The sequence below is a fragment of the Varanus komodoensis genome, unplaced genomic scaffold (genome assembly GCF_004798865.1).
Source record: "Varanus komodoensis strain SLA01 unplaced genomic scaffold, ASM479886v1 scaffold6_2, whole genome shotgun sequence".
NCBI lineage: Eukaryota > Metazoa > Chordata > Lepidosauria > Squamata > Varanidae > Varanus > Varanus komodoensis.
Genome location: NW_025336346.1, coordinates 7,233,011 through 7,259,576, shown reverse-complemented (window position 1 = coordinate 7,259,576; position 26,566 = coordinate 7,233,011). Strand labels below are relative to the sequence as shown.

Genomic DNA, 26,566 nt, shown 5'->3' with positions numbered 1-26,566 from the left:
AATAAAAATATTAAACTAGAATTCAGTAAATAATGTGAATGTTTTATCTGTTTGTCCCTGAGAGTCTGTACATGACTTAGGAACAAGATTAGTTACTGGCAGGCCTTAAGTAAATGTTAGGAACATGCCTTGACGGTAAGCTTTCATTTATAAATGGAAATATTTGCCCTAGAAGACATGTGGCTCTATAGATTGCTTAAGTCAATTCATGGGAAAGAGAAAAATGCCATGTGGCAAAAACATGCATTCTGGTGCCTTAAATTCATTAACATTGAAATTAGGCTGCAGCCCAAAACACACTGAGCAGAGAAATGTCTATATAAACATGCATAGGATTGCAGTGTTAGTCTTTCATGTTAGTCTTTCAGATGCCAGAAGATGTAAGTACATAAGAAGATGTAAGATGTATGTAAGCCGTCCTGAGGCCTTTGCGACAGGACGGCATATAAATATTTTAAATAAATAAATAACAAAAAGTATCCTTCAGGAATACCATGCAACTTTACTGCTACCCACAGCTTTCATAGGCTAGAAGTTTTGAAATATATTCTGCTATTTTTTTTAAAGAATAGTTAATATGTAGGCCAGCATCATTCCGTTCCGTGACAGAAATATGGATGATGATAATAATAAATGGTGAGTGATTTCTGTATAGCAGCCGTGAGCTAATGCAGAGGTCCCTTTATAAATGCAAATATTGTTTAAAATGTATGCTTCTGGACACAATCAAGTTCCTTTGATAATGTCTGATGAAATGAAAAGCAAAGAAAAACAAACTTTTGGTTTTAAAAAAGCTGATATGAAATGCCCCGTGCCTTAACAATTGACTGCAAATGCTTAGCAATGTATTTGGGGAGTTACTTGTCTGGTGTTTCCATTTCAGTACTAACCTCTTCTGAAGCTAATTGGCTCAATGTTGAAAGCTGAAGTAGTGTTACTAAAAAAGTTTTTTCAAAGAAAAGGGACTCAGAAAGTGAAGATTCTGCAATACGCTAAATAGCTCTCTTCAATAGCCAGTGTTACTTAGGGTGTGTTGCTTTTACAACATTTTATAGGGAAAATGCTACATTAATATGTTTTGTGGAAATATATGGGGGGGGGGTGTTCTGAGTATAGGCTTGCTTACTCTTAGAGGCAGTGGGAACTGAAGCTGCTAAATAAATATTCAACTCCTTGAATAATTCTGACTTCTTAGCTTTCTAAATGCAACATATTTTCTCAGTGACACATCTATGATTGGCTGTCTAGATCAAAAAAGACACACAGTTTGGAGAGCTGGCAGTAAAGTACTTGCAGGGAGGGAGGGAAGGAGGGAGAGAACTTTTTTTTTGCTGCGTTCATTGTTTAAACAACACTTCACTATATACATGAGGAATCTGAAATCAGCTAACATATTTCTTACATTCTGTTTGCAGTTTAAGTCTGCTGTAAATCAGGATATTCCTTCCTTCAAATTAGGACAGGTATTCTACGTCTTATTCTGGAAAAACAAGTCTGCAGAGGGTATAAACATGGCAGTCTCCACTAAAGCTAAACTAGTTTGAAGTTCAATTGTCATTGTGTTGTCAAAGTTTTCATTATGCAGAGATTCTGTAGTTCTTCCTGTTAAAAAAAAACCCTACAGTTTTTACTGTATCCAATCTTAGTGTAGTGCAATATGTATGAATTCCACTAAGAGGTAAAAGGATCCTATTTCTCAAACAGTTCAATCAATAGCTTTGCTGTTCTTCCAGCAAAATGCCCTTTGGTAGCCATTTCATGCCACAGAGAATAAAGCGGCATTCTAAGCCTGTGGTAAGACAATTTTTGCAGATGATTTTGTAGTCAGAGCTGTATATACATACAGTTTTCATATCAAGAGCTCAATATTCATGTTAAGACATCAAACCTCAGTCTGATTCCTATCTAATAAATAACTTCAGCTAAGTTTGTCCTGAAGGCGCTGCCTATGGAGCATTATGTTTCCCAGTGTTGTTTCTCTGTCTTGGGGCTAGTTCAGGCATTTGAAAACCTCACCCTGTGGAGCTTTCTAGACTCCCTGGCAACAATGGAGCTATATGGAAATCGTAATATTCAATCCAGCATACCCTTTGCAGCCATCATTTATCAGTGATGATTCATATGAGTGAAACAGCATTCTTCCCAGCAGTGACATTTGTGCTGTTTGCTGCTGGGAATGTGGATGGCTGAGTCAGGCATTGTATCTTCTGCATGGGCTATGTCTTCAAACAGCCACCCAGGCCCTGTTCTGCTGCCCTCTTGCTCCTCAGAACCCCCCCCCCCCCAATCTGGATTCCAGCAATGTCACAGGCATGATTATAGCAATCTCCCCTGAGGCTGCCGGTCCGTCCCACTCTTTTGCTGAGGTCAAGAAGAGAGCAGGTCGGGCTGGTGGCCTTGCAAGAGCTTGCACTGATAAGTACAAAAGTGGGACTGGGCAGGGCACGCTGGGGAGAGTTTGTCAGCTCAAGCACAAGAGGTTAAGTGTGCCAGTTCCAAGAAGGAAGGAGGGGCTGGGGGGTCACATGGGAGGGTTTCTGAGCAGGAGAAACAGGGAAGAAAGGCATTGGCCACCCCAGAGAAGTAGACATTGTGCTTGGACTGTGGTCAGAGAAAAGCCAACTCCGAGACCTCATATCAGTTTTCTCCCTCATCTAATCATTAATTAGCTATATTAATTGTGTGTATTAAATAAATATATTGCAAACGCTTTGTGATATACAAATGTAACTCATTGTGCAGCCCCCAGGTTCCACGTCAAAATTCTTATGTGGCCCCCAAGGTATGAAACGTTGGACCACCCTGGCTTAGATCCTAATTAGGCTTCCACAAGCTGAAGGGCCTTTTCCGCTCAAAGACAAGATGAGATTTTTTTTTTCACCTTTCCCTGCTCTTTCCAGCACTGTTCCAAAAAGTTTCCCAACCATCCAGGAGCAGCTTTTTTGGGATGGAGGACACAAAGGATTGCAGGAAAACAGGGAAATAGTGAAAGCTTCATGCCTGACTGTGCGAGCTGCTGCAATCCCTGTTTGGACCTCTGCTCAGGGCACTCTCCTTCCAATAGGAGCAAACTTGGGAATAACTGCTCCAGTTATTCTCTTTGACAATAGAAATTGAAATGCTGGTGTTATGTTAAAGATTAATCAAGCATAATTGCACATTTTGCTTCAGTTTCAAAATAATTATCTAATAATATTCTCTTTCCCTTTCATAAAGCTTCTATTGAAGGGAAAAATGAATAAGGAGGGATTGCAAATTAGCAGGAACCCCACTCCACATGCATAAGATCAAAAGCAAAAAAAATGATTGTGATTTTTTGTTGTTGTTCTTGTTGCTTTGCTCCAGATCTCCTTCCACCAGGGGTCTGCAATCTTCTGAACCCAGCAGCCATCTACGCAAATAATGAGATTAGCTTGGGAGATGTAGAGATCTATGGCTTTGATTATGATTATACATTAGCACAGTACTCAAGCTTATTGCATTCTTTGATATTCAACACTGCCAGAGACATACTAATTGAACAGTATAAGGTAATCTACCTATTTTAATTTTATGGTTTTCATTTCCTGGTTATTGAATACAATACTTGATTTTAGAAGATCAGGCCTATGTACTATCAAAATGATACCGAGGTCTTGATATTTATAGAAGGTTCAGCAAGTCAGGAGCTGAACAGAGCTATCATCCCTTTGCATGATAATACTCTGGTTCGTAGATAACACAAAATGATAGTTTCATCATTAATTTCATGCGGGTTATGAAAGTGAACTAAATGACAGAGTGGTTAAAAAGTGCCTGCCAATCACATGCTACCTGATTTGCATAAGTATTCTCTGTATTTGAGAATATTTTCTTTTGTATCATCCCAAACCTGCCAAGGGTGGCTTGCTGAGGTGGGTCACAAACCCCCAGGACTGATGGCCTATTGAAGGGTCATGTGGAGGTTTGCAAAGCATCCTAACAAGGCAAGTTTGACTAATATGAGAAGACGTGGCAGCAGGAGTTTTGACCAGCAGTCAGTTACCTACGCCTGCCTCAGCCCACTGTGGCTAATAAGTCATGGTGGTTTTCAGTGGTAATGGAAATCAGGTCATTGTAACAACTAAATCACATGAGTCTTCCAAATAACTTTTCCTAGTGTTTTGAACCTAAGTTCAGTATGATTAGGTCCACCGTGAGCAATATTATACTTCTGCCTTGTATGAACAGTGTTGCATGTACACATGCATTCATGATAGAATCGCCATATTCAGCTGCTAGAATACTGTGTATTATATTTGTTTAATTATAACTCTACAAGGAGGAAATCAGAGTAGCTTTTTCTCCCTGTGGGGTAGACTATGTTGAGGGAGCCTGTAGTGAGTTTTATGATTTCTCACACTCCAAGGCTACCATGCTATCCAGTGTTTTACACCACCACTCCAGTTTGCTTAGTTTTCAGGGATTTTTGAATAAGTTAATATAGCATGTACCAGCAATTAGCACATTGACACTTTTTACTGGAACGGTTTGCAGTACCCAGAGGGACTCAGGAAATACGAATACATTCCTGGATTTGCCATAAGAGGCCTTCACTACGATGTGCACAAGGTAAACTATACAAATTCAGTCTTTGTTAATTTAATGAGTTCTTTCACCATATTTATGGAGCTGGATTGTATGTTATATGTCTATTTATTTGCCAGTTAATGTTTCATAACTTATTGCTATTTCTAGAGGAAGAAAGGTCATAGGAATTCTGAACATATTGCCTGATTCACACAATAAAACTACCCACACTTTGTTAACCAAGTGTTATTCAGGAGTGAGCAAACATGCAGGCTTCCAACTACTCACCTACTTCTGATGTGCTACATAAGCCGGCAATGCACCATTCCTGAAATGTTCTCTGTGCTGTCTGAACCTGGAGTTCTGCATTGTTGAGGGAGAAACAACCCAGAATGATAATCCATGAGTAAACCATGGATTGTCTTTCCCTCAATGAGCCAGAGTTCTCAGTTCAGACATCACAGCTACTTAGCATACATCTCATTCCCTCAAACCAATGGTTAATTGGTGGTTGTTTCATCATGAGAACCGGATCTTTCAGTCCTGGAGAAGAAAATGCTAATTTTACATAGCATTTACTTACCATTTGGAGTTTTTTCTCCTCAAATCCAATAGGCAATCTAGAAAGGAGTTAATGCTTAACAGTGAATATTTGCAGCAGAGTCATTGAAATGGTTGGTTGGTCATGACTTGGCCTTTTCTGAATTAACAGACAGTATTTACTGTGCACTGTGTAGTGGTTGCCAGAAGATGAAAGAAAGAGGTACATTTGTCTGTGTGAGGTAAACTAGTATTTACAAGGGAGAGGGAAAGAAGCAATATAAACAAGGATGCTGTAATAAGTGGTGGGAATATTATAAGAGTGAGCTCAATGGATGATTCAGTGGGAAATATCAGTGGTAGATGTGGGACTTTGAGATGAGTTTTTGAGTAATATTTGGCAGAGATACAAATGCAGCAAATTTGAGATCCTGCTAATAGCAGTAATTTTACATAGAAAGGGGAAACATAGTCTGATTTGGTGTATGCATCTTCCTATCTATTGATCTGACTCGTGGGAGGAGGTCCATGGGGTTTCAGACATCACTTTGACTTTCTACGTGGGATCTTCTACATGCAATTCATGTACTCTGCTATCTACCTATGGCATGTTTCCTAAATATGGCACAACTAGAATTCAGAGCAATGTGACACAGTTATTGGGAGAAATGAAAAAAAAAAACCCTCTGAATTGCTGCTGCTGTTATGTGCCATCAAGCTATCTCTGACTTACGGTGAGGAAATTGGGCAATAATTCAGGCTTGGAGATGGTAAATTACGTGATTAGGAAGAGGATTTTTCCCAAATAAGCCAAAGAATGCTTTAAATTACTCTGCCATACTTATAAATCCACCTTATTTTTTCCCACCTTGCCAGAAGTAGCTGACCAGCAGTGCAAATCTATTGCTGTACTGTTAGGGGTTTTCTTTCGGAGTGCTTTGCAAGTACGGGGGGTGGGGGGGGGGTAGGGGATTAGTTACAATTTTGTTCAGGTGAGCACAACTTGTGACTCATAGTCTTTAAATGTAATTTTAAAATGTATTCCAATGTGAGGTTTAATTTAGTCCAGGTCTGTATTCTTTTTATTATTAGGATCTTCAATCTGAGTAAATATATGAAGTATTTATCATAAATGTCTGCTTATATTTCAGAGCCTTCTGATGAAAATTGATGCTTTCCACTATGTGCAGTTGGGTACTGCATACCAGTGAGTTCGATCTTAGCTTTTAAAAAATAAACAGATAAAATATGGTCCCTTTTTGTTCTGGATCTGTTGCCTTTTAGACTGTTGCTTTTATGCAGCTTCTAATGGCTAAGTGTAGGAATGCAAATCTGTTTGTACTGTGTCTTGCTGAACTAAAGAGAGAGAAATTAAAGAGAGCTTGAGTGTTTGAAACATGGACAGTGTTCCTCAAAAAGGTTAAGATGTTTTGTCATAATTTCCAGAACAGAATTTAAAAAAGAAGCTGCCGGACTGCTCTGATAGATATGCATAGCTACCGTATTTGTAACTGGAGTTGTTTGAAAACATCCTTTTTGAGAATGAAAACAAAATCTACCAGCAGTCAATTAAAACTCTTGTCCAAAGTTCAGAACATAATGTTTGAAGAGAGTCTTCAAAGTGAATGTTGATTATTTGTTTGTATAAGTTGTTCATTTTTGTAAATAGTTTCCAAGATTATGTAAGCTTCCTGTTATGTTGCATCAAATGGCTTTTAATTTCTGAACATTAGTAGCATTATATTTAAATAATAACCCTAGTGCCTCAGGGAACTGTAATGCATGTAGTAATAATGAACTGGACAGAAAATGGACAGTGGAGGTTAGTTGGCACTATGTATGCAATCTCTGAACTGTTCTGGAAAAGCAGGTTCTATTACTATACCTGTGATCCCAGCATGTTCACATTCTTCTGCTGCAACTATGTAGTATCCTATTAATTTACCAGCTGTTTCAGCTGCGTACCAGTCCAGTCTAGTGGCATAACTTCTTAAAATGCAATATGAAGAATATTGGCTCAGCAAAGGGGAACTTTAATTTCTCTTATCCTATAAACTTATTGTTTTGGAGGCACCTCTAGATTTAACAACTTCTGTTTTGTTCCTGGCCTCTGCTGTATATAACATCTCTGGATTTTCAGCATTCATATTTCTTTTTGCTCCAAATACCTTGTGCTTATCTGTGTCAATTCGAATAGGATTTAATGAAAGATTTCCACTTGAAAATTGTAGTACTTGAAGCTCTCTTGTATTTTTTTTCCACTGGATAATATTTGAAAGCTAGTTAGAAAGGTATGGAGTTGGTTGACTAATAGAAGGAGCTTAGGTCAGTGGAGCAATGCAGAATGACCATAAATTTAAACATAATACTACCTTGAACTTTATGGACACTGTGATTAAATTGCTTCATATCTCTGTACTTACACAATCCCTTCTGAACAACAATAGTGCAAAGCCATTATATAATTCTTTTTAAAAGTTTCACAGAACAATCACCTCTTAGACATTATTCTCAGTGCAGTGAACACAGCTGGTTACCAATTTAAAAATGAAAAGTTTAATCTGTTTTAATGATTCAGAGGACAAAAAGTCATACTGCATTAGAGGTGAAGCTCAGTTGGTTTGATTTTTCAGTGCCATAAAGAACTCTCACTCCATTCTTTTTTGTTTTGTTTTGTTGCTAATTCAATTAAGTTTTATATATTGCATTTTCTTGTGCCTTATTTATAGAGGCCTGAAACCAGTGCCTGATGAAGAGGTTATAGAGATGTATGGTGGAACCCAGCATATCCCATTGTACCAGATGAGTGATTTTTATGGCAAGGTACAGTAAGCACCCTTGTTGAACTTTTAATAAAACAGAATATTGTCCTATCTTAGCAGCCAAGAAATTTAATATATAAGGGTTTACTGAAAATGTCATCAATTTCTTCCAAATCTGAAAAAAACCCAGCTCTTGCCAGTTCAAACATACTTTTTCTTTTGGAGGTTGAGACAAACTTATCAGACAGGGACTGGATAATTTTGTTAGCTGACTGGATGATTCTGAAGAACAAATCTCCTAATTTCCATATTACGTATAAGATCATTTCTTAGTCAGGAGTGGTCACCTCCTGCATCCATGGGGAGACCATGCTGCTCAAGCCACAAGTCTATTTTGCTGTACAATCTGAGCCCCACATGAGTGTATATAATAAAGTGTCTGGGTGGCTCTGAGCATGTTACAAATTTGCAGAAGACATGATGATGATTATGGAGACTATTTATCTTGTACCAGTTTTCTTTTCTTTCAAAATGAAGCTATATGCAAGTTTGTCACCATCTTTTTAAATACCAGATAAAATTCTATCATTGGCCAGATCTGACCTATAAGAAACTTCTGGAAGGTAGGCAAAAAGGGCTAATTGACTATCTTACAAACATAGAATAGGGAAATATGTCTGAAGAACATTTCACAATACTTTCTGCCTACTATAATACATTCTTTGCTGGATCCTCTAACAATCATTTGGTAGAAAGGAATAGCCCTCCCTGGGTTAGACTTTTAAGATCCTTCCACCAAAATGAAGAAACACAAGTGAAGGAGATTGTTACTTCATCCGTTCTAATCTATACCGGATTGTGAAATGCCAGAATCTCATCCTAGAACATCTCTCTCTTAAACAGATGCTTCTGCTTGTCTGTAGGAGAAGGTAGTAGAAGATAATGTGCCTAAAGTGCATTAAATAGAAGAGGACAATCACGTTGAGAACATACTGTGTTTGCTCTTCCCACCTAACCACATTCTAAAACCTTTCCAAGCTCTAGGATTCTGAAAAGAGAAGGGAAACCTGAGAACTGAGAAAGATGACAGCTAGATAGCCTTTCTGAGTGGCTCTCTGTATATCCAAATATAAACAATTAGTCTTTTTAAAACAATTTTGGAAGGCCAGAGAACTCTAATGGAATGCCTACTGACTTCAGCAAAATGTAACGTCCTGTGATGGCAGCAGGCATCAAGGGCTCTGTGACTGTCATGCATACATGAAATCAGAAAATGTCTGAAGAGCTCTTTACATACTTCCAGATGGGTGGCTCTTAGTGCCGTGAATGAAAGGGACTGTGCAGCTACTGTGTCTTCTCTTTTTTAAACAGATTATTTGCAGTAAAAGAAAAGAAATAGTAGCAAAATGGGAGGGTTGCAAGTTGAACTGGCTTGCACATCAGTATAAAATCAATGGGTTATGGTGCCACCTCTTCTAGTCAACAACTCATGATCAGTCCCTTCATAGGTTGTTGAGGATGCTGTGCAAACCTAAACTACTGGGCTGTTTGAGGGCTAAGCAAAACAGTGGTTGACCCATGGCTGGTTCGTTGTTAGGTTAATTACTGGGTTGGAGTCAAAGTGGAAGTACAGCTGCTCTCCTCTGCTCAAGAGTGATGGGTTATGGATTATGTGCAAAGAGGGTCATTGATGTCTGGCCCCTCTGTAAACCTCTGTGAATGGGGCACAGTAATGGAGCCATAAAGCCTTGTCTGGAAGCACCCATGGGACTGAAACACTGAGACTGATCTTTCTGTAGAGATACGTAAGCCACTGTCTCCTTCAAGTACAGCTGCTGCCATTCATAGAGCATTTCTTCTGTTGTTGTTTGTGACATCCTCTGTAATGCAGTCATGCTTTTGGCATAGCACCACTTTTTATTTCCTTGCTTTCACTAAGCCTGAGAAGGTAAGAGCGGCCTTTGAGTTGTGTGTCATTAAACTTTTGATAATTTCATGTAAGCTTGTGCAAATTATTCCTGGGTGCTCTTTTCCTTTCAGTTTATATCCATCTTCACCAGTATAACTTAACCTGTGACTGGAGGCTATGAGTTCATGCAGTAAATGATTTATACAGAATTCAATATCAAGTGAACATTACTGTCATTAAAAAAAAAAGGTCTTGCTAGGAGGATATGGGAGTAGTCCTTGGTGAAATCTCAAAAGAGCAGTCTTCCAGGAAAACTTTTTCCGTTTTCTCTTTTCCCCTCTGGTTAAACATAACTTAATCTCCATCATAACAGTCCTCTGTGATTTATAAAAATGAGAATGATTTATTTGCAAGAGGACATTCCAAATTAAAACATGGTGCTGCCACATCCAAATAAAACACTCAGTCTCCTGTACAATGCTGGTGCCATGAACACTGTCCAAGGGATGTAATAATGGAAAGACGGGAACTTTAGCCTTTAGATAGTTCTTTTCAGTGCATCAAATGTATGCACTGCTAAGTCATATTGGTTGAAAAAACAACAGCTTTGAACTATGCATTTTCCCCAGTTGTCTTGAAGAATGTTTTCTCCTAAACTAATACATTCCCTGCCAGCAAAAGAATATTTCCTAGATATTTCTTATAGTAATATATTTAGATATTTTATCAACACTGAGGAAAGGAACCCAGAATCATTATTCTTCTTTATCCTGCTGCAAAGAAGATGGATGTCACTTGTAATTAATCTAAATGAGGCAAAATCATTAGTATTATATTACACAGATTAAGTATCAGTCTCTACATTTTGATTTTAATTTCAATGTACATTGTTAAAATGGAAGAGAAGAGAGAACAAAGGTTATCACAGCCTTCTCTGCTTCTCTCTGCAATATTTTTTCCTTCCCCAGATCTTTTGATGCACTAAATATTGGGAAGAAGCAAATAATACCTGTACCTTGTTTACATGCTGTATTGTATTTCAGCCTTCCCCAATGTGGTAGCTTCCATCTACTTTGGACTGTAACCCCCATCATCCTTGACTACTGGCCAAGCTATCTGGAGCTGATTGTCAGTAAAACATATGGAGCATGGCACACCGAGGAAGTTTTTCTGTTCTGATGCTTCTGGCCAGAATGTTTGAGTATTGCACCTGCACAACCATCTGGGATGGATGGGTTAACCTGGTGTCCTGCACTGAGCAGAGGGCTGGGCCTGATGGCTTCCTGGCCCCTTCCAGCTCTACTATTCCATGATTCTGTATGAGTGGAGCAGTTGACAAGGCCAGAGCTCCAGGAAGGACCTAATGAGCTTTGTTGCACTGGCGATACTCCTAAGCAGTCAAGGCCAGCCCTGCCATTGGGCAGAATGAGCAGCTGGTGCTGGTGGCAGATGCTTGGGATTCCAGCCAAGCCCTTGGTCATTCCCTTCTGTTGGAGAACAGAGCACTATGTACCTTGCAGCCCTTGTCCTGCACCCTCTGTCTCACTGTGCGTATGGTGGAGGCTGCTAGCACCAGTTTTGAAACGTGGCTCATCTGTCAGTCCTGGTGGCCTCTGTATCTGGAACAAAGATGGGGGATCATCTTTGTCCTTTGCCTCATGCAGCAAAATATCTTGGGGTGTCTTTAACATCAGAGGCAATCTTACTTGGCTTTCTTACATATGCATGCTTAATTTCTGTTTCTTTAATAACAATTCAGTACTGGTTCCAAATTGGTACTTACTAAGAACCAAATATTCTTTAAGTTACTCTCCTTGTAGCAGATGCATCTTAAAGATTTCAGATTCCTGTGTCCTGCTTAGTACTATTCATCACATGCTTACCTTTTCTTTAAAAAATGTGAAGTCAGTCTAGTGAGTTGCTTTTTAGCTTGCTGCTGTTTGTCACACATGAATCTGATGTCCTTGAGCCTCTTGTAGATGCTTATGATCACTTGGTCAGTGACCCTGAGCTTGGATAGTGCCCAATATCATCAAAATGCCTTCATAGTTTCATTGAACCTCTACTTTATAAATAGCTTTCTAACCTGCCAAGGTTTGAGATGGAGTCTGTGTGTTTTGTACACACAGAGAGATTACAGAACTGCAAGGGTATTGCAAGAGTATTTTTATAGCTAAGCTCTCTAGCTGCATAAATATTTTATCATTATACAACCTGAAAGTTCAGTTTGTTATAAAATAAATATTATTTGATTAAAATGAGATTTGACACAGACTGAACCTTTTGAGAAGTACAAATAAAATTGCTGATTTACTGTGTTTAAATAGTTTTATATTGAACTACATGTGTCCCACTCTACATACCCCAATCCTTCCTCTTTTCACTTGCCAAAATAGTGTCAAATTCAAGGACATTGTGCATTTTTTAGGTTAGGAAGCTTCAGAAGCAAACATTTTATTTTGGAAATAACACCCTGATAAATAATCACATTCATCTGTAAGAATATGTGCATTATAGTTTCCTGGATGTTTTGTTGTTGTTGAAAGCTCAAGGAAGCCCTGTAACACTTAAAAAAAACAAATATCAGAATTCCAAGAATGAGAACATCACAGATGAACATAAAAGTTCAAGGTAGCAATAGAATCACCTTTGCCTGCCCAGAAAGAGTTTTTGCAGCTGTCTATTAGAGCAATTGCTCCTTGGGGAGCTCTAATTTAGCTCTGCATTTTGTTGTCTTAGTTTTAAGCTGCTAATATTGAACTCTGCCTAGACAGATAAGATTAAGTACATGTAACAGTACAAATCAATCCTTTCCAGCTGTCTGTTCAGAAATAATTGGATTATGCAATTATAACTGAGAGATGTGTTCAGTTGAATGTGCCTTCACTGTTTATTGTCACTTACCATTTACCTGTTTCACTCGAACCAGTGAAGAACCGGTTGCCTGCCCTCATGACAAACTATCTGCCTTCTGTTAATAAAAACATTGCTTGCCATAATTCATGTCAAAACAGATTGTTCCTTTACTCAGATGAAAGAAAAATATATTTCAATCATTTTCAGCTGTTGCGGACTGTTACATCTGACCTCATTTGCAGGCCAGGCTTGGCTGGTGATGGTAGCTTCCTACAGTTTTTTTAAACCACTCCTAACTTTTCTTGCAATTCATTCTTTTTCTAAGCAGTTTATATAGACTCATTTTTCTCTAAATTCTATACATTTAAGGATGTAATTCTTTGCATATTTAGATAGAAAAAGGCCTACAGTGCCAAGGATGCTCCAGCCAGCTCCAACCCCAAGCCTTTCTTTTTGTCTAAATTTACTTAAAAGTAAACAGTAAGGAATGGTTTACTTCCCAGTCACTCTATTTCCCCCCTATTTTCCTTTGAAGTTTTAGCTGCCTTGAATCATTTCATCATCCCAAGAATTTGACTACACCAGGGCAGTTTCCTTATTTGTAATACTAATAGCCAGAAACCTTTTTGTATTGGCCAGAATTTGTTTAGTAACAAGCAATTACTATTACTAATTGGATTTGTAACAACTTTTGACAGATGGATTCTCCATACAAACAATTGGATTTGTTTTAATTTAATTCAGCTTGTTTTAATAGAACTAAATCAAAATGCCAAAGAACACTAACAAATGATTTTAGTGAAATCTGAATTGCACTGCTTCAATTTTGTGCCATACCAGAATTTGTGCTTACAAATTCTTCACCAATACTAAGTGTTTCCCAAGATGTACTTTTATTAGCAGATCTCATTGGTTCCCACACAGACCAAAAGCTGAATAACTATTCATCCAGCTGTAGTTTCCCAGAGGAGTAAAGTAAGTTCTTTCCATGCCTAACAGCATCTGAGAAAGATGTGATTGTGTATATACTCTTTCATTTTGTCAAGGTTTTGTAATGCTGACAAATGTGTGAGCTATTTACAAATCAAGTCTCTGCTCCAGTACTGTACTGATGATGGTGAATGTAATCTGTCCACTAGCCTTCCTATGGCTAATCTATTTTAACAAAGTTAATCATTAATGTGTGTGTGGAGGGGAGAGGGGAAGGGAAGGGAAGGGAAGGAAAGAGCGCACGCACACAGCCTAAGCTATATACACTTGAATATAATTTCTGAAATTACATCTTGAATCTTATGTGTGGAGTATAATTTAATGTAAGCGAAATGCCTTTAAATATCAGAAAACAAGTTAATATCAGAAAACAAGTCTGTATAGTTAATTGTTTTATAAAGATGCATTTTCCCCAGTTAAAATGTTGTGTATTTTCAAACCATGTCTGTTTAGAATTTGGTAAATTATTTGAATAAGTATTGTCTATATGAAAGATGCCTTGCAGAAGTTTAATTTTCTATTTTAACTATTTTATAATCCCACCTTTTGAAATTTGCAAGTTAACCAAAGTCAGCTCAGAAACAAAATCAAATGCAACAGGAAAATATTAAAACCACAACAGTAACCTAAACCAAGTATTGACAGATGAAGACTTTCATTCTGTCAATCACTTAAGGTGCCTGAAAATAATTTTAAATAAATATATTTTTAAGAAAACCAAAGACATGGTATCATGAAGAGGGGGGGTTTGTGAAACTTTTGCCAGTTTTTTTTTAAACAAATCTCAATAGAATCCAAGTATTTGGTTTGCATATTAGTCTTTAAGGGTACAGTCCAACGAGGATGCCTGTAGCCCACCAAACTCAAAGGATTATGAGCATCCTAAAGAGGGCAGGAAGAATGCAAAGATGAAGCTCCTCCTATTATGTAAATTGACCCCTTCAGAGGTGAGGGAGGAGACTGAGGTGCTGCTGTGATATGTTGTGTCTCAGTCTCCTCCTCTCCCCACCACCCCTTAAGCGCCTTCTCTGAGGTCGTTGTTCTAACCTTGGAGAAACAGCTGGCATGGTTCTTTCCATGCCGGCTTCAGGTGGGGAAGAGGATCTGAGTTCATTGTTCCTTTCTAGCCTCAGATTGGTGAATCTGAAAAAATTGTATGGCTGTCTAGACACTGTTACAGGATCACTCTGTAAAAAGACCTCATGCCTGCATAGCTGAATTTCAGACTGCTTTACAAGCATCGCATTTTAATTCTTACTTAGGGGACTAACAATGCAGCGGTTGATTCAAAGTTTATACCAGATTAGTAGTATTTTGTGCTATTATTTTGGGGCAGGAAACTTCCCATCAAGATTCTACATATATTTGTTGGTATATTGAAACATCCATTTTTTTCGGACAGGGCCCATCCATTAAACAGTTTATGGACATCTTCTCCCTTCCTGAAATGACTCTGCTTTCATCAGTTACCGACTATTTCATGACATGCAATATTGAATATGACCAAGTTCATCTTTACAAGGATATAAGTGTGAGTATAATTGTTTTAGGAAATAAGAGCATATGATCACGTTGAACCTTCTGTCTGTGTCCTGCGGTAAGGTTTGTCTTATCCACAATTTTTCATTACTCATGCAAAAAATCTCGAACCCATTTTCTGTTTCTTATTATTCTGTACTATTCTTTTAGTGGGTTATATATTTGTGTTTGAACAGCTGCATGATAGTAGTGCTTGCAGGAACCACATTTGACAGGAGTTTCTTTGCAGAATCTGTTGTACCTCTGGAGAACTCTTTGTTCGTAATGGAAGCTTATAGGGCAAGTTGTACTGAATGAGGGCATAAAGGATGTCCTTGCCTGTCACTGATGTGAGATGATTTGTAGGCTGATAAAACAAAGCTTCTGCATGTTCCCGCTTCATCACCAGACCCTGGATCTTGTGTATCTCTTGTATTACCTACCCAGCTATTTGTTTCTCATAAAACATCTTGCAGCAAAGTAGAAGAGAAGGCTCAAATGGTATCTACTACACACGCTTGAAAATATGTGTTTCCAGTACAGTTCCTCATTTTCACGTTATGGATACTGTGGAGGTTGGTTTCAGACAGTGCGCTTTGAATTTGAAGAACAGTTTCTCCTGCCACCACCACAAAGAGAAGCAGTACAATGGTTTGGTATCAGTCCAAGTGGTTGGTGGGTAACTGTTAGCACCTGAAAACATACATCGTGCTTGTAAGAATCTTCAAACATTTTAATGGAAAGGAGGAAAATTGCACGCACTGTGTTCATGCCAAAAGGTCAAAATTTGGGGGATTTGAAACTACAAATTTCATAATGACTTTCTATAAAATCTGAGTTATGACTACACTATTCTATTCAGTTTTGGTTGCCACATTGCAAATACAGAATTAAATAGCTGAGCTGGAAAAGGTGAGAGAGGAATAACCAACATGATCAGGGACCTGGAGCAACTGCCCAACCTGGAAAAGTTACAAATGTTTGGGTCTTTTAATTTTTTTTAAAAAAGGTACATTATTGTTGACATGATACAGACTTATAAAATTTTCCATGGTGTGGAGAAAGTTGACAGAGAAATATTGTTCTTCCTCATACATAGTACTAGAACCCATAGTAATTCAATTATTTATTTATTATTTTATTTATTAAAACATTTTTAATGTTTTAATAATGGAGCTGAATGGTAGGAGAGTAAAAACTGACAAAAGAATTTACTTCTTCACTCAATGTTAGTTAAACTGTGGAATTCACTTTTGCCAGGTCTGCTGGTGGCTACTAAGTTTGAAACGAGATTAACCCAATTGTAGAGGATAAAGCTATCAATGGTTAGTAGTCATGATAGATATATGCTTTCTCCAAGGTCAAAGATCAAAATCAAATTCATTGTTTCTGAATATTGGTCACTGGGAAATGATAGCAGGAGACCCTGGCTGTTGCCCATGCAGGTTTCTCATAAGTATCTTGTTGGCCACTGTGGGAACAGATGCCAGGACTAGGCAGGGCTTTTTTCTGTTCCTGCCGGGCAGCTTTTATGCTTTATCTCGCACAGGTTTTATATATCCCTGTCCAGCTCTTTGTATCTGCACCTTCACAGGCAGTAACCCAGAGGTCTGTCCTTGATATGCAGATATCTCACTTACTAATTGATCTTGGTAAATATCACCGCTTACCCTGGCATAACCCATGCCGTGTTGTTGTTGCAAGGATGCCAGATGAGTAAACAACTGTAGCCTGTGTGCACCGAAGCCTCGCGCAAACATAGGGCAGCTCTCCACAGGCGAGGTGCCTTCCAGTTTCTCCTTCCTGTTTTCTTGGCACCACCTCTTTCACCAATTCCCAGAGGGTCACCTCACACACCGAAATGGGAGAGGGACCACAGGAAAGCCAAGTTGCACGAGCAGAGCATCGTTCGTACAGCTTTAGAACTCAAGCCAAGTATTATTCATGGGGCTTGCCCTAGAAATTTCTAAATATATACCTTTGTATATGTGTATGTCTTTTCTGATATTATGGAAAGAGCTCAGTCTCTGTGCCCCCTGCTTGCTTTCAGACATTCTGAACTGAGTCGAGGAGCTTGCCTCGAGAAGAAGGCACAGCGCAGAAGCAAGACCTGATCACACACTTCGTGCATAGTGTGTCAGGCTCTTGAGGGGTTTTTGGGTGCAGAGGTGGTGCCATATGAAGACACAGTACCAGGTTTAAGACTGATACGTAACTCCTCTTTCCTGTTTTAGGATGCCATTAAAGATGTCCATGTGAAAGGAATGATGTACAAATGGATTGAAAAAGACATGGGTCAGTTAAGGTCTCAATTTGCTTTTTGAATTGTAATGAATCTCACCTGGCCTCTAATATTTTTTATTTATTTATTTATTTACAATTTATTTATTTATTTATTTAGTAAACTTCTGTGCCGCCCCATTTGCTGAAGCCTCGCCGAATAACTTTAGATCAGTGTGGGGATGCCTCTTCTCCCATGGGCTGCGTGGTAAAAGTGGGCAGGGGCAGAGCCTCACGCATCCTCCATTCACACACAAGGGTGCCCTCCCCAGCACAGTGATTGGATTTGAAACAAGCCTCTCACTGGCTCTAGCCAAGGCCATCTTTCCAGACTAATTGCTATGTATATTGCTGTCCCAGGCACAGCCTCTCATAATTGCTCCAAAGGCTGCAGTTAATTATGAAAAAGCCGCATCAAAATTATGAAAATCCTGTTGGCCCAATGAGGGGCGGGTGCATGTCAAGCATTTCTGCTGCAGCCAGTGGCACCCAGGAGATGGGTGGTTGGTGAGGCCTTTTGGGATGTGGCTTCCCACCTGTGCTTTGAACTAATTGTTTTGCACTGTTAGTCTAGAGCTTATGTGCATGTTGCCCTTTTCCATTGTGATGCTGTACATGCTTCCTTAAGCTTCATTTGTTTTCTTGCAGAAAAATATATCCTTCATGGTGATGAAACTTATGCTGTCCTAAATCGTCTGGTTAGCCACAACAAAAAGCTGTTCCTCATCACAAACAGTCCCTTCAGCTTTGTGTGAGTATCCTCTCTGTACTTGCAGCTCGACAAATGATTAAGCTCAAGTATTAATGAATGCAAAGATAGTAACTGTCTGTGGAAGACTGTTGATCGTTATAACATCTTTCTTGGGTAAGCATCTTTATTAGTGTGTTTTGTTAATTATTTATTTAAAACATTTTTATGCTGCCCCCCATCGCAGCAAAGCCTCGGGGCGGCTCACAACAAGAACAAAATTATACAATAAAAATATTAAAACCCGGTGCATCTCGGCTTAAAAGATTTAAAATCCTATAAATAACCAATAAATTAACACTTAAAATAAGTTTTAAATAAAAAGGTCTTAGCATGGCGCCGAAAAACAAATAACGACGGCGCCAGGCAGACCTCTCTGGGGAGCGCATTCCATAGGTGGGGCGCCACCGCAGAGAAGGCCCTCCTCTGTGTACTCACCCTCCGAATATCATTCACGGAGGGTTCCCGGAGAAGGGCATCTGTTGCCGATCTCAAGGGGCGGGAGGGCATATATGGGAGCAAGCGTTCCTTTAGATACCCAGGACCCAAGCCGTTGAGGGCTTTATAGGTCATAACCAACACCTTGAATTGGGCCCGAACTTCAGTCGGGAGCCAGTGGAGCTGACGGAGAACTGGGGTTATATGAGAACAACGCCCAGTCCCCGTCAGCAGCCTGGCAGCTCTGTTCTGCACCAACTGAAGTATCCGGACCGTCTTCAAGGGCAGCCCCACGTAGAGTGCGTTGCAGAAATCTAATCGGGAAGTTACCAACGCGTGGGTCACTGTCGCCATAATTGTATCCTGCTATGTAACTGGAAGGGCCACATTGTTTGGTCTGCTGCTGAAGTCTGCTTATCAGAACTGCAAGAATGTACTTGAAAAGCAATCGCTGTTCTGCTTCAGGGCAGATTCCTTTCTGGCCTCAGCATGCCCGGCACCAAGCAAAAATGGAGTCCGTGGGTGCCCAGCACAGCAGAGCGCCCCCCGCAGCTAAATGCAGCCATGGCGGGCTGTTGTGTCAAGCGGACTCAGAAGTCCTGAAAGACACTCTGCCTTCCTGGTGCTTCTGGAGCCCAGCACAATGTCAGGGATGAGACCCCAGCCTTCCCCTGAGCTTAGTGAAAGGTGCTGGCTGCTCCTTGACCTTGGGAAGAAAGCATTATGCTTTCCAGAGCATCTCAAGCTAAGTATGAGTCTGGGGGATGGGAACCCTCTGCTCCTCTGTTCTGCTTCTGCCCCATGTTAATGAAAAGCCATAAACTTTCATTGGTTACCAAAGGTAGCCAAAATTGGTGTGGAGCTAGACTTTTTCCTGTGTACTTATATAGCCCGTAGAACTAGAAACACGCATTTGCTTGCTATGTGTTTTCTGGTTCAGTGATTAAAAAGTTGATACATGTAGCATTCGCGACAGCAACTGGCTTCGCTTTCTTTGTGCCTTGTTGTACCCGGAAGCATCATGGAGCTTCCATTGTTGCCTGCAAGCTTGCAGATCTCTCTGCAACGGTATAACTATCGAGTGCTTCTAGAAATTCATATAAAGGGCCACGAAACCATTTAGAAGATCCAGCAGTTTGAGTTTGGTGCAGGCTGACATCAGTTCCTCCTGTTGTGCACTTAGAAAGAGGATAGAAATTGTTTTAAAATCTCTGCACAAACTCCTTGACTTTCTTGGGAGCAAAATGAAACCTTTCTGTCAAGTATGGTGCACTGGATTCAAAATGGTAGCAGTGTCCTTCTGCATTTCTCAAAGAAAATAGGAAAATGACACTTGCTATACATTCTTGTTCTTGAAAAAGGCAAGAGGCATCTCTCCCTACCTTGGACTAGTTAAGCCCAACAAACAAAACTGCTTCTTATGGCAAGTGTTTCCTTCTGGCTAGGCCACACATGCAGAGGTAGGTGGTCCCCGCTGCCACCCAGGGTATCCTTCTTCTTCCTATCTTGCCTTAACAGGGCAAATAGCATCCCTGTACGCAGATGCACACTGATTTTCTGCATGAGCGTTTTTAGGTTTTGAGTACAGCTGAGGGTTAGGGTTTGTTTATTTTGTCTGTTTATTTGTCAAATGCAGATGCTGCCGAATAGCACGAGGGGGTTGTAGAGGCCCTTCTGCAGCTGGCCCTGCCTCCTGACCTCTGGGGAAAGATAACCTGAAGGTTAAGGTTATTGCATTTCTCACCAACAGGAATTTATAGTAAATATTTCCATATTTTTCCTGTTTGTGTATAGTGATAAAGGAATGAAGTACATGGTTGGCAAGAACTGGCGGGATCTTTTTGATATGGTCATTGTGCAAGCAGATAAACCTAATTTCTTCACTGATCGGCGCAAGTATGTTTTTTTATCGCATTGTACTTCTTAGATTATATCGACATTTGAACATAAGAGCTATTACCAAATGGCAATGCATGTTTTACCCTGTGCAGTTAGTTGTTGCTAAAGCGGGCTAGGGCCAAAATGCAAATCTGGCACCTCATAATGTTATATAAGTCCAGATGCTCTGACTGGAGAGGAACTCAATGCATACTGGGCCTCACTGCAGTGCGTTGAACTGCAGGTCTGTGGGCAAACCCAGTCCTCTGGGTTTCTCCTGATAACCTTGCCTCTTCTCCTGGTCCCACTCCCTTCCCTGATATTCTCCTGGTTTCCCAGTCTTTATACAGTCTTTTCCCCATATTGAAAGACTGAATTCTCCCCTAAGGCTTACTGGCAGTAATCGCTTTCAGTTAAAAATAAGTTGGTATTTTGATTCCACCCACTACTGGAATTCAGTCCTCTTGTTGAAAGAGGTTTGCTGTAATTCTGCATATGTTCATGTAGAAGTAAGCGCAGGCTACATTAAGATTGGTAGACTTAACTTTTCAGATGTCACATTTTTATTAACAGAATTTGACCAGCTAAAATTATTTGTCCTTCAAACTCTGTGCAGACATTAGGTTAATTCCTAACCTAGTGCGTAGGCTTGGAATGAAATACTCAGTGTAATGCCAGCCTTTGAAGTTAAGCCTACAAAAATGCAAAAAGGAGGGGGAAAGTGCTTTAAAACCAGGTATCTTGCCTGCTGTATGTGTGCCTTTTGTTGGTATGCTTATGTGAGTTGAGCCCTTCATATCTTCAGAACAGAAAGAAGCACATTACCTGTTTTATCTAACCAAAACAAACAAACAAAAGCCAGACTGCACCCTGGCAGCCAATAAACCATTAGAAATAAACAGGGCGATTTCCTGCTCTTGATGCTTTAATAACAAACTTTGGAATAGATTACATAATATGATGATCACTGTGGGATATTTTCAACCTGATGTTTATTTTGTTGGCACTCCGTTCTGATCTAAGCTCATTAACATAAAATGCTTCTTAAGTTTTGTTTTGCTTTTTTTTTTTTTAATGAAGATTCACTGAGTTTGTCTTTTTGTAGACCTTTCCGAAAAATGGATGAAGAAGGTTCACTTCATTGGGACAAAATAAATAAATTGGAAAAGGGGAAGATTTACAAACAGGTAAAACCACTTGGGTTGGATCCAGATTTATGCTGGGTCAGTTGTTCTGGCAGAAGGCCCCAATCCCCTATTTCTCATGTGCACTCTTCCAGTGCAATTAAAATGTGACACAGATCACACATCATGGCAGCAAATCTTGGGGTAACATACCATGGGGATGCATTGCCTGCTCGGTGGAGGAAATTTGTGAACATTTTAGTAATCCATTTTACCTGATTCACAGCTGAGCTCTGTAGACTTCAGAGCTGGCTCTGAGATAGAGCACTGCTCCTGAGAATTGTAACCTTGAAGCATACCACTGCATTTCATTGCTGAATCATTGCTATGAATCTCAGCATAGTAATTCCATGCTACCTGAACAGCGGGTTGAATCTAGATTGTCTTCCTGTCCATCGGATCACCCTTGAATGGAGTTTCACACAGAATGCAATACCCCCTACATACAGTTCTGCCAGTGGGAGCATTCTGGTTGGAAGGAGTCCTGGTTGGAAGGAGTCCTTCTGTCCACAGGAAACATGCTGGATCCAGCCCAACGGCTCTAACGTCATCCAAGAGATGAAACGGGCAAAATCTAAATGAGTGCCTCCAGGGCTTGTTAATGGAATGCTGTGGGACTGAAACTAAGGAAAGAATTTGTGAATTCGTAGCGTGTGTGTGCAACTCGAGCAGAAGATTCCCAGTGAGGAATTGTGTGTGCCTGCAGTCCCCCACTTTGGTTGCTTCTAACTGTTTATGGCATGGCTTTGAGTCGGAAGTTGAAATGTTAAAATCTTCCCAGTTTCAGCCCAAGCACTGTATTGTTGGCATCATAAGAAAGATGATGTATTTAACATCATTTCCATTGAAACAGGCATATTTTTTCTATTCTTACCAGACATGTCAGTGGTGTAGAAGAGTGTTCTGGGGTGCAATCTTATGGATGTTTAGACAGGAAAAGTCCAACAATTCCCAGCATTCACCTGAATGAGAAATGATGGGAGTTGTAGGACCTTTCCTGCATGAATACACTTTTAAAACTGTATTAAACTGCAAAATAGAGAAGTATCCATTTGCTTAGGGTTGAGTATGTGTTGAGTTTGGAGTTATGCCAATGATAATAGAACTCTAGTTCTGGTCTTTTTATGATTCATTAGAAAACACAAAGCAAAGTTTAATGGGATCCCATCCTTACTACTAAGTAAGGGATAACCAGGAGCCTATGTTTATACTGTTAGCATATCTGAGGACAGATCTGGCCAGTCAAAACATACAGAAAAGTAAGACCAGGGGAGGGGGTTTATAGGAGCTATCCACGTCTTCTTTGGGAGGCATCTGTACCTTGATACGAACACTTCAGACTCATTATGGGAATCCTGGGTAACATCTAGGTATCAGGTCTAAAGTATCAGGATTAAAATTAGAGAGCAGCCCAAATCACTACTGTTGCAGTTCTTCAGTCATAGTGTGGGAATAGCAGTGGCCTCTCTTACAAGGTTATAGTGAAGGTGAATGAGATAAGAACTACCCATTCTGAGTCTGGGATAAATCCAACAGTAGTTATTATATGTAAGATGTGAATGTGTATATACATGGCAGGATTATAAATCTGGCTTTCAAAAGTTCCAATTCTCTCTAATTTGACAAAGTTCCCGTGAGAACTATTTAAGCCTCTGGACATGGAAATTTTAAAAATAAGCAGCTTATTATGAACAAATATGTTTCCTTTGTTTCCTTAGCTCTGTAGAAATATCAAAGTGCAGAGAAACTTTTTTTGACCTTTTAAAAACTAGACGTGCTGTATTTTTTCTTGCAAAAAGAAATCTGATGTTTGGCTTATTCTCACATTATTTTGTTCTTCTCACATTTCAGGGCAATCTTTTTGATTTTCTACGGCTTACAGGTTGGCGTGGGTCCAAAGTCCTTTACTTTGGTGACCATTTGTACAGTGACCTTGCAGTAAGTACAGCAGTCCCATACAAAATTCTGTTTCTCTGTGTCTCAGCACCACTTAATGTCCATGTTTTCTCCCTGTTAACCATAATGCATATTAGAGCAAACATTTTCGGGAAACCACCTAGTGTTATGGCTTTGTTCTTGCAATATTCAGTGTGAAAATACTCCATTAAAGAGCTGATTTCCTTTTACCCTATTCTAATTTAAATCAAGACTACCGTCAAATTTATTGCAAAAGTTCAGATGTTTTTACCATGGCCTGGTGATTTGAGCACCTTTCCAAGAATCTCTGCAGCAGCTTTGCAAAAGTCTATTTATAAAGTTGGCTTGAATTTTCCAGATTCTTGGCATTATACAACTTTAGGATTAAAAATTATTGTCCAGTGGTTAAATAATATAGAAAAATCACTTGCTTGCGTTTTGGAACAAGTGAAAGAATATTTTCCTTACCAGAAGAATTTTAAGGAAATTAATGATTTCCGGAATCCCAGTTCTGCTACATGAGCAGACTTGCAGATTTGGAATAAACATAAGAGTGTGGTGTCTGTAAAAATCTCTTTGCTGAGATCTTTTTGATATAATAATAATAAATTTGAACTATTTAGTGATACATCAGATTGGTTTAGGTTTAAGATATGGACAGTTGCTGATCTGATAAATGGAAAATAGATAACTATGATCTAGTAAGTAAAAGGGAAGTAAGAATGTCTCTGCATCTTAAATAACTTGAAATATCTATAGCTTTTTGTTCAAAGATGTAAAAAATGGAAATGTCAGATAGGGAAGTAACTCTTTTGAAAGGAATACTAGGTAAAGTTATAAACTAAGAAATTGTTCTCAGAGTTATATATTCCTTGCAGCAGATGAAGATAAAAAAAAGAAAAAATCCAAGTTCACCATGTGTGAAGGAAGTCTAACTCTGTTCCTTCACATTTCCAACAGGCACTGCCAATGTTAGGGTATATTTTTGCAGTACATATACCAACAGTTATGGATATTATAACTTTTTCTTGTAATTAACATATGGGGAGATTTTAGATTTGTTGTATAAAAATGAATTTCCACTGATCCATCTTTTAATAGCTTCCCACCGGTGTAAGCCAGCACTACTTCTTTAAATTAATGGATTAATTTAAAAGGGTACATTACCTCAGTGTTTAAGAGGCTTGTTCACTTGTGCAAAGAAAGAAAAAAACTTGTCGCCATTTATTTTCTAACATAAAGCAATATGATATGAACATTACCAATAATGCAAAAGCTCTATAGTTATTATTTTTAAAAAACAATTGGACACTGGATGATAGGCATTTATAATGAAAACTAGGATAGTTTGTAGACTTGGTTAAGAATTACATAAACATTGATGGCTATATGTTCACTTGTGATTTTTTTTCAGGGTGGGGGAATAAGATATGTGATTTACATTTATGATAAGTAAAAAAAGAGGCAAAAGATAGCAGTCCAGTATCGTCCAAAATGTATGATGAAAACAATGCTAAAAATGACAATATATTGTATTTTTTATTTTGAGACAGAGCCGCCTTGGTATACATGGCTTCAGTAGGTCAGACCATCCATTTGAAGTTCAAAAGAGAAACAGGAAACAGTCTGGATCAATTTGGGTTACTGGCTGCTTGAAATGTCATACATGGATATGACCTTTTATTTGTAACTGAATACTCTCTTATCCACAAACTTCTTTTTAATGAACTTATCTCACTATCTTTTCTTTATTAACAGACTTCTGTTTCAATTGGTACAATAAAACACAACAGTCCAATATTTTTGTAGTACATTCTGTTCACCCAAGATGACTCCCCACTCCTGTTACCTCATTCCCCACTTCTACTAGTCCTCAAGGACTAGCAAACTTTTAAAGTAATATAAAGGTTTATTGTTATATTATTGAACCTTTGGAAAATGAAAATGACAAGGGAAAAGAGAGTGAAATGAAGGCATCTCACTTTTTACATTGGATAGTTGTCTTTCTCTCATGTTATTAAGAAAGTCCCTTGTGTGTTCTTTACCTGGAGGATAAAATGATTACATTTTAATTCCGGCCATGACTTTTAAAAAATTGCCACCCTTCTCTTCAGAATTCCAATTACATTGAAGAAGGCTCACAAACAGGCACTGGGATTGCCCCAGGTGAGCAGGCGAGAGAAGTTTTACCAATTGGATAAGCAAGTTGATCTGTGTCAGTATGTAAAAAAAGTGTGTGGGGGGGGGTGTGTAAGGCTGCTTCTACATCACAGTGTCTTATGAAATTAAGCGACTTTGTCTTTCCCATCCTGTCACTTAGGATCTCATGCTTCGTCATGGTTGGAGGACAGGAGCCATCGTTCCAGAATTAGAAACAGAAGTCCGCATTATTAATACAGAACAATACATGCATTCTTTGACTTGGCAGCAGGCTCTTACAGGACTTTTGGAAAGGATGCAGGTAAAATACGCTAGATGACCACAGGGTAGGTTTGTGAATAGGAAAGGTGGAGGCACGTGTGTCACCTGACACCATCGTGATTATACTTTCCATCAGCCACAGCTCTGTGAGCATCCTGGCCACAGTTTCTTGTTCATAATTACTTCTCTGAGAATTAACACAGCTTTGAAACTGCACCTGATTTAAACAAGTATCAGAGCTTGAGGTTATCCTGACAGAATATTGATCCTTGCAGTACTGTTCCAAATCTAATCATGGGGGGGGGGGGGGGCTTCTTTGTTTGCTTTTTACATTTTAGATGTATCAGGATGCAGAATCTAAGCAGGTGCTCCTAGAATGGATGAAAGAGCGACAAGAAATTAGGTAATTCTTGGCCTGTCTTGATTATGATTTGCTGCTTGTTACATATAATAATACAAATCCAAATTTGAGTCTTTGTTAAATAACACGCTAATACCAACACTTAATTTGGAATTGATTGTGACTGGCAAAACTCTTCTATGTTACACAAAGGCCCTTGTTCCTCATATGGGATCC

At 39.2% G+C, this 26,566-nt stretch overlaps 1 protein-coding gene across 1 annotated transcript in view; it reads left to right on the top strand.

Annotated features, from left to right (window-relative positions):
• Nucleotides 1-26,566, top strand: part of NT5DC2 (5'-nucleotidase domain containing 2) — a 37,804-nt gene that overhangs the window by 5,776 nt on the left and 5,462 nt on the right. The window contains exons 2-13 of the mRNA XM_044451363.1: nucleotides 3,346-3,530; nucleotides 4,516-4,590; nucleotides 6,240-6,295; nucleotides 7,818-7,911; nucleotides 15,008-15,136; nucleotides 17,358-17,418; nucleotides 18,052-18,154; nucleotides 20,384-20,485; nucleotides 21,573-21,654; nucleotides 23,503-23,589; nucleotides 25,889-26,029; nucleotides 26,328-26,392. Coding sequence (XP_044307298.1) covers nucleotides 3,346-3,530; nucleotides 4,516-4,590; nucleotides 6,240-6,295; nucleotides 7,818-7,911; nucleotides 15,008-15,136; nucleotides 17,358-17,418; nucleotides 18,052-18,154; nucleotides 20,384-20,485; nucleotides 21,573-21,654; nucleotides 23,503-23,589; nucleotides 25,889-26,029; nucleotides 26,328-26,392 — 1,180 coding nt within the window. The remainder of the gene's footprint in view (nucleotides 1-3,345; nucleotides 3,531-4,515; nucleotides 4,591-6,239; nucleotides 6,296-7,817; nucleotides 7,912-15,007; nucleotides 15,137-17,357; nucleotides 17,419-18,051; nucleotides 18,155-20,383; nucleotides 20,486-21,572; nucleotides 21,655-23,502; nucleotides 23,590-25,888; nucleotides 26,030-26,327; nucleotides 26,393-26,566) is intronic.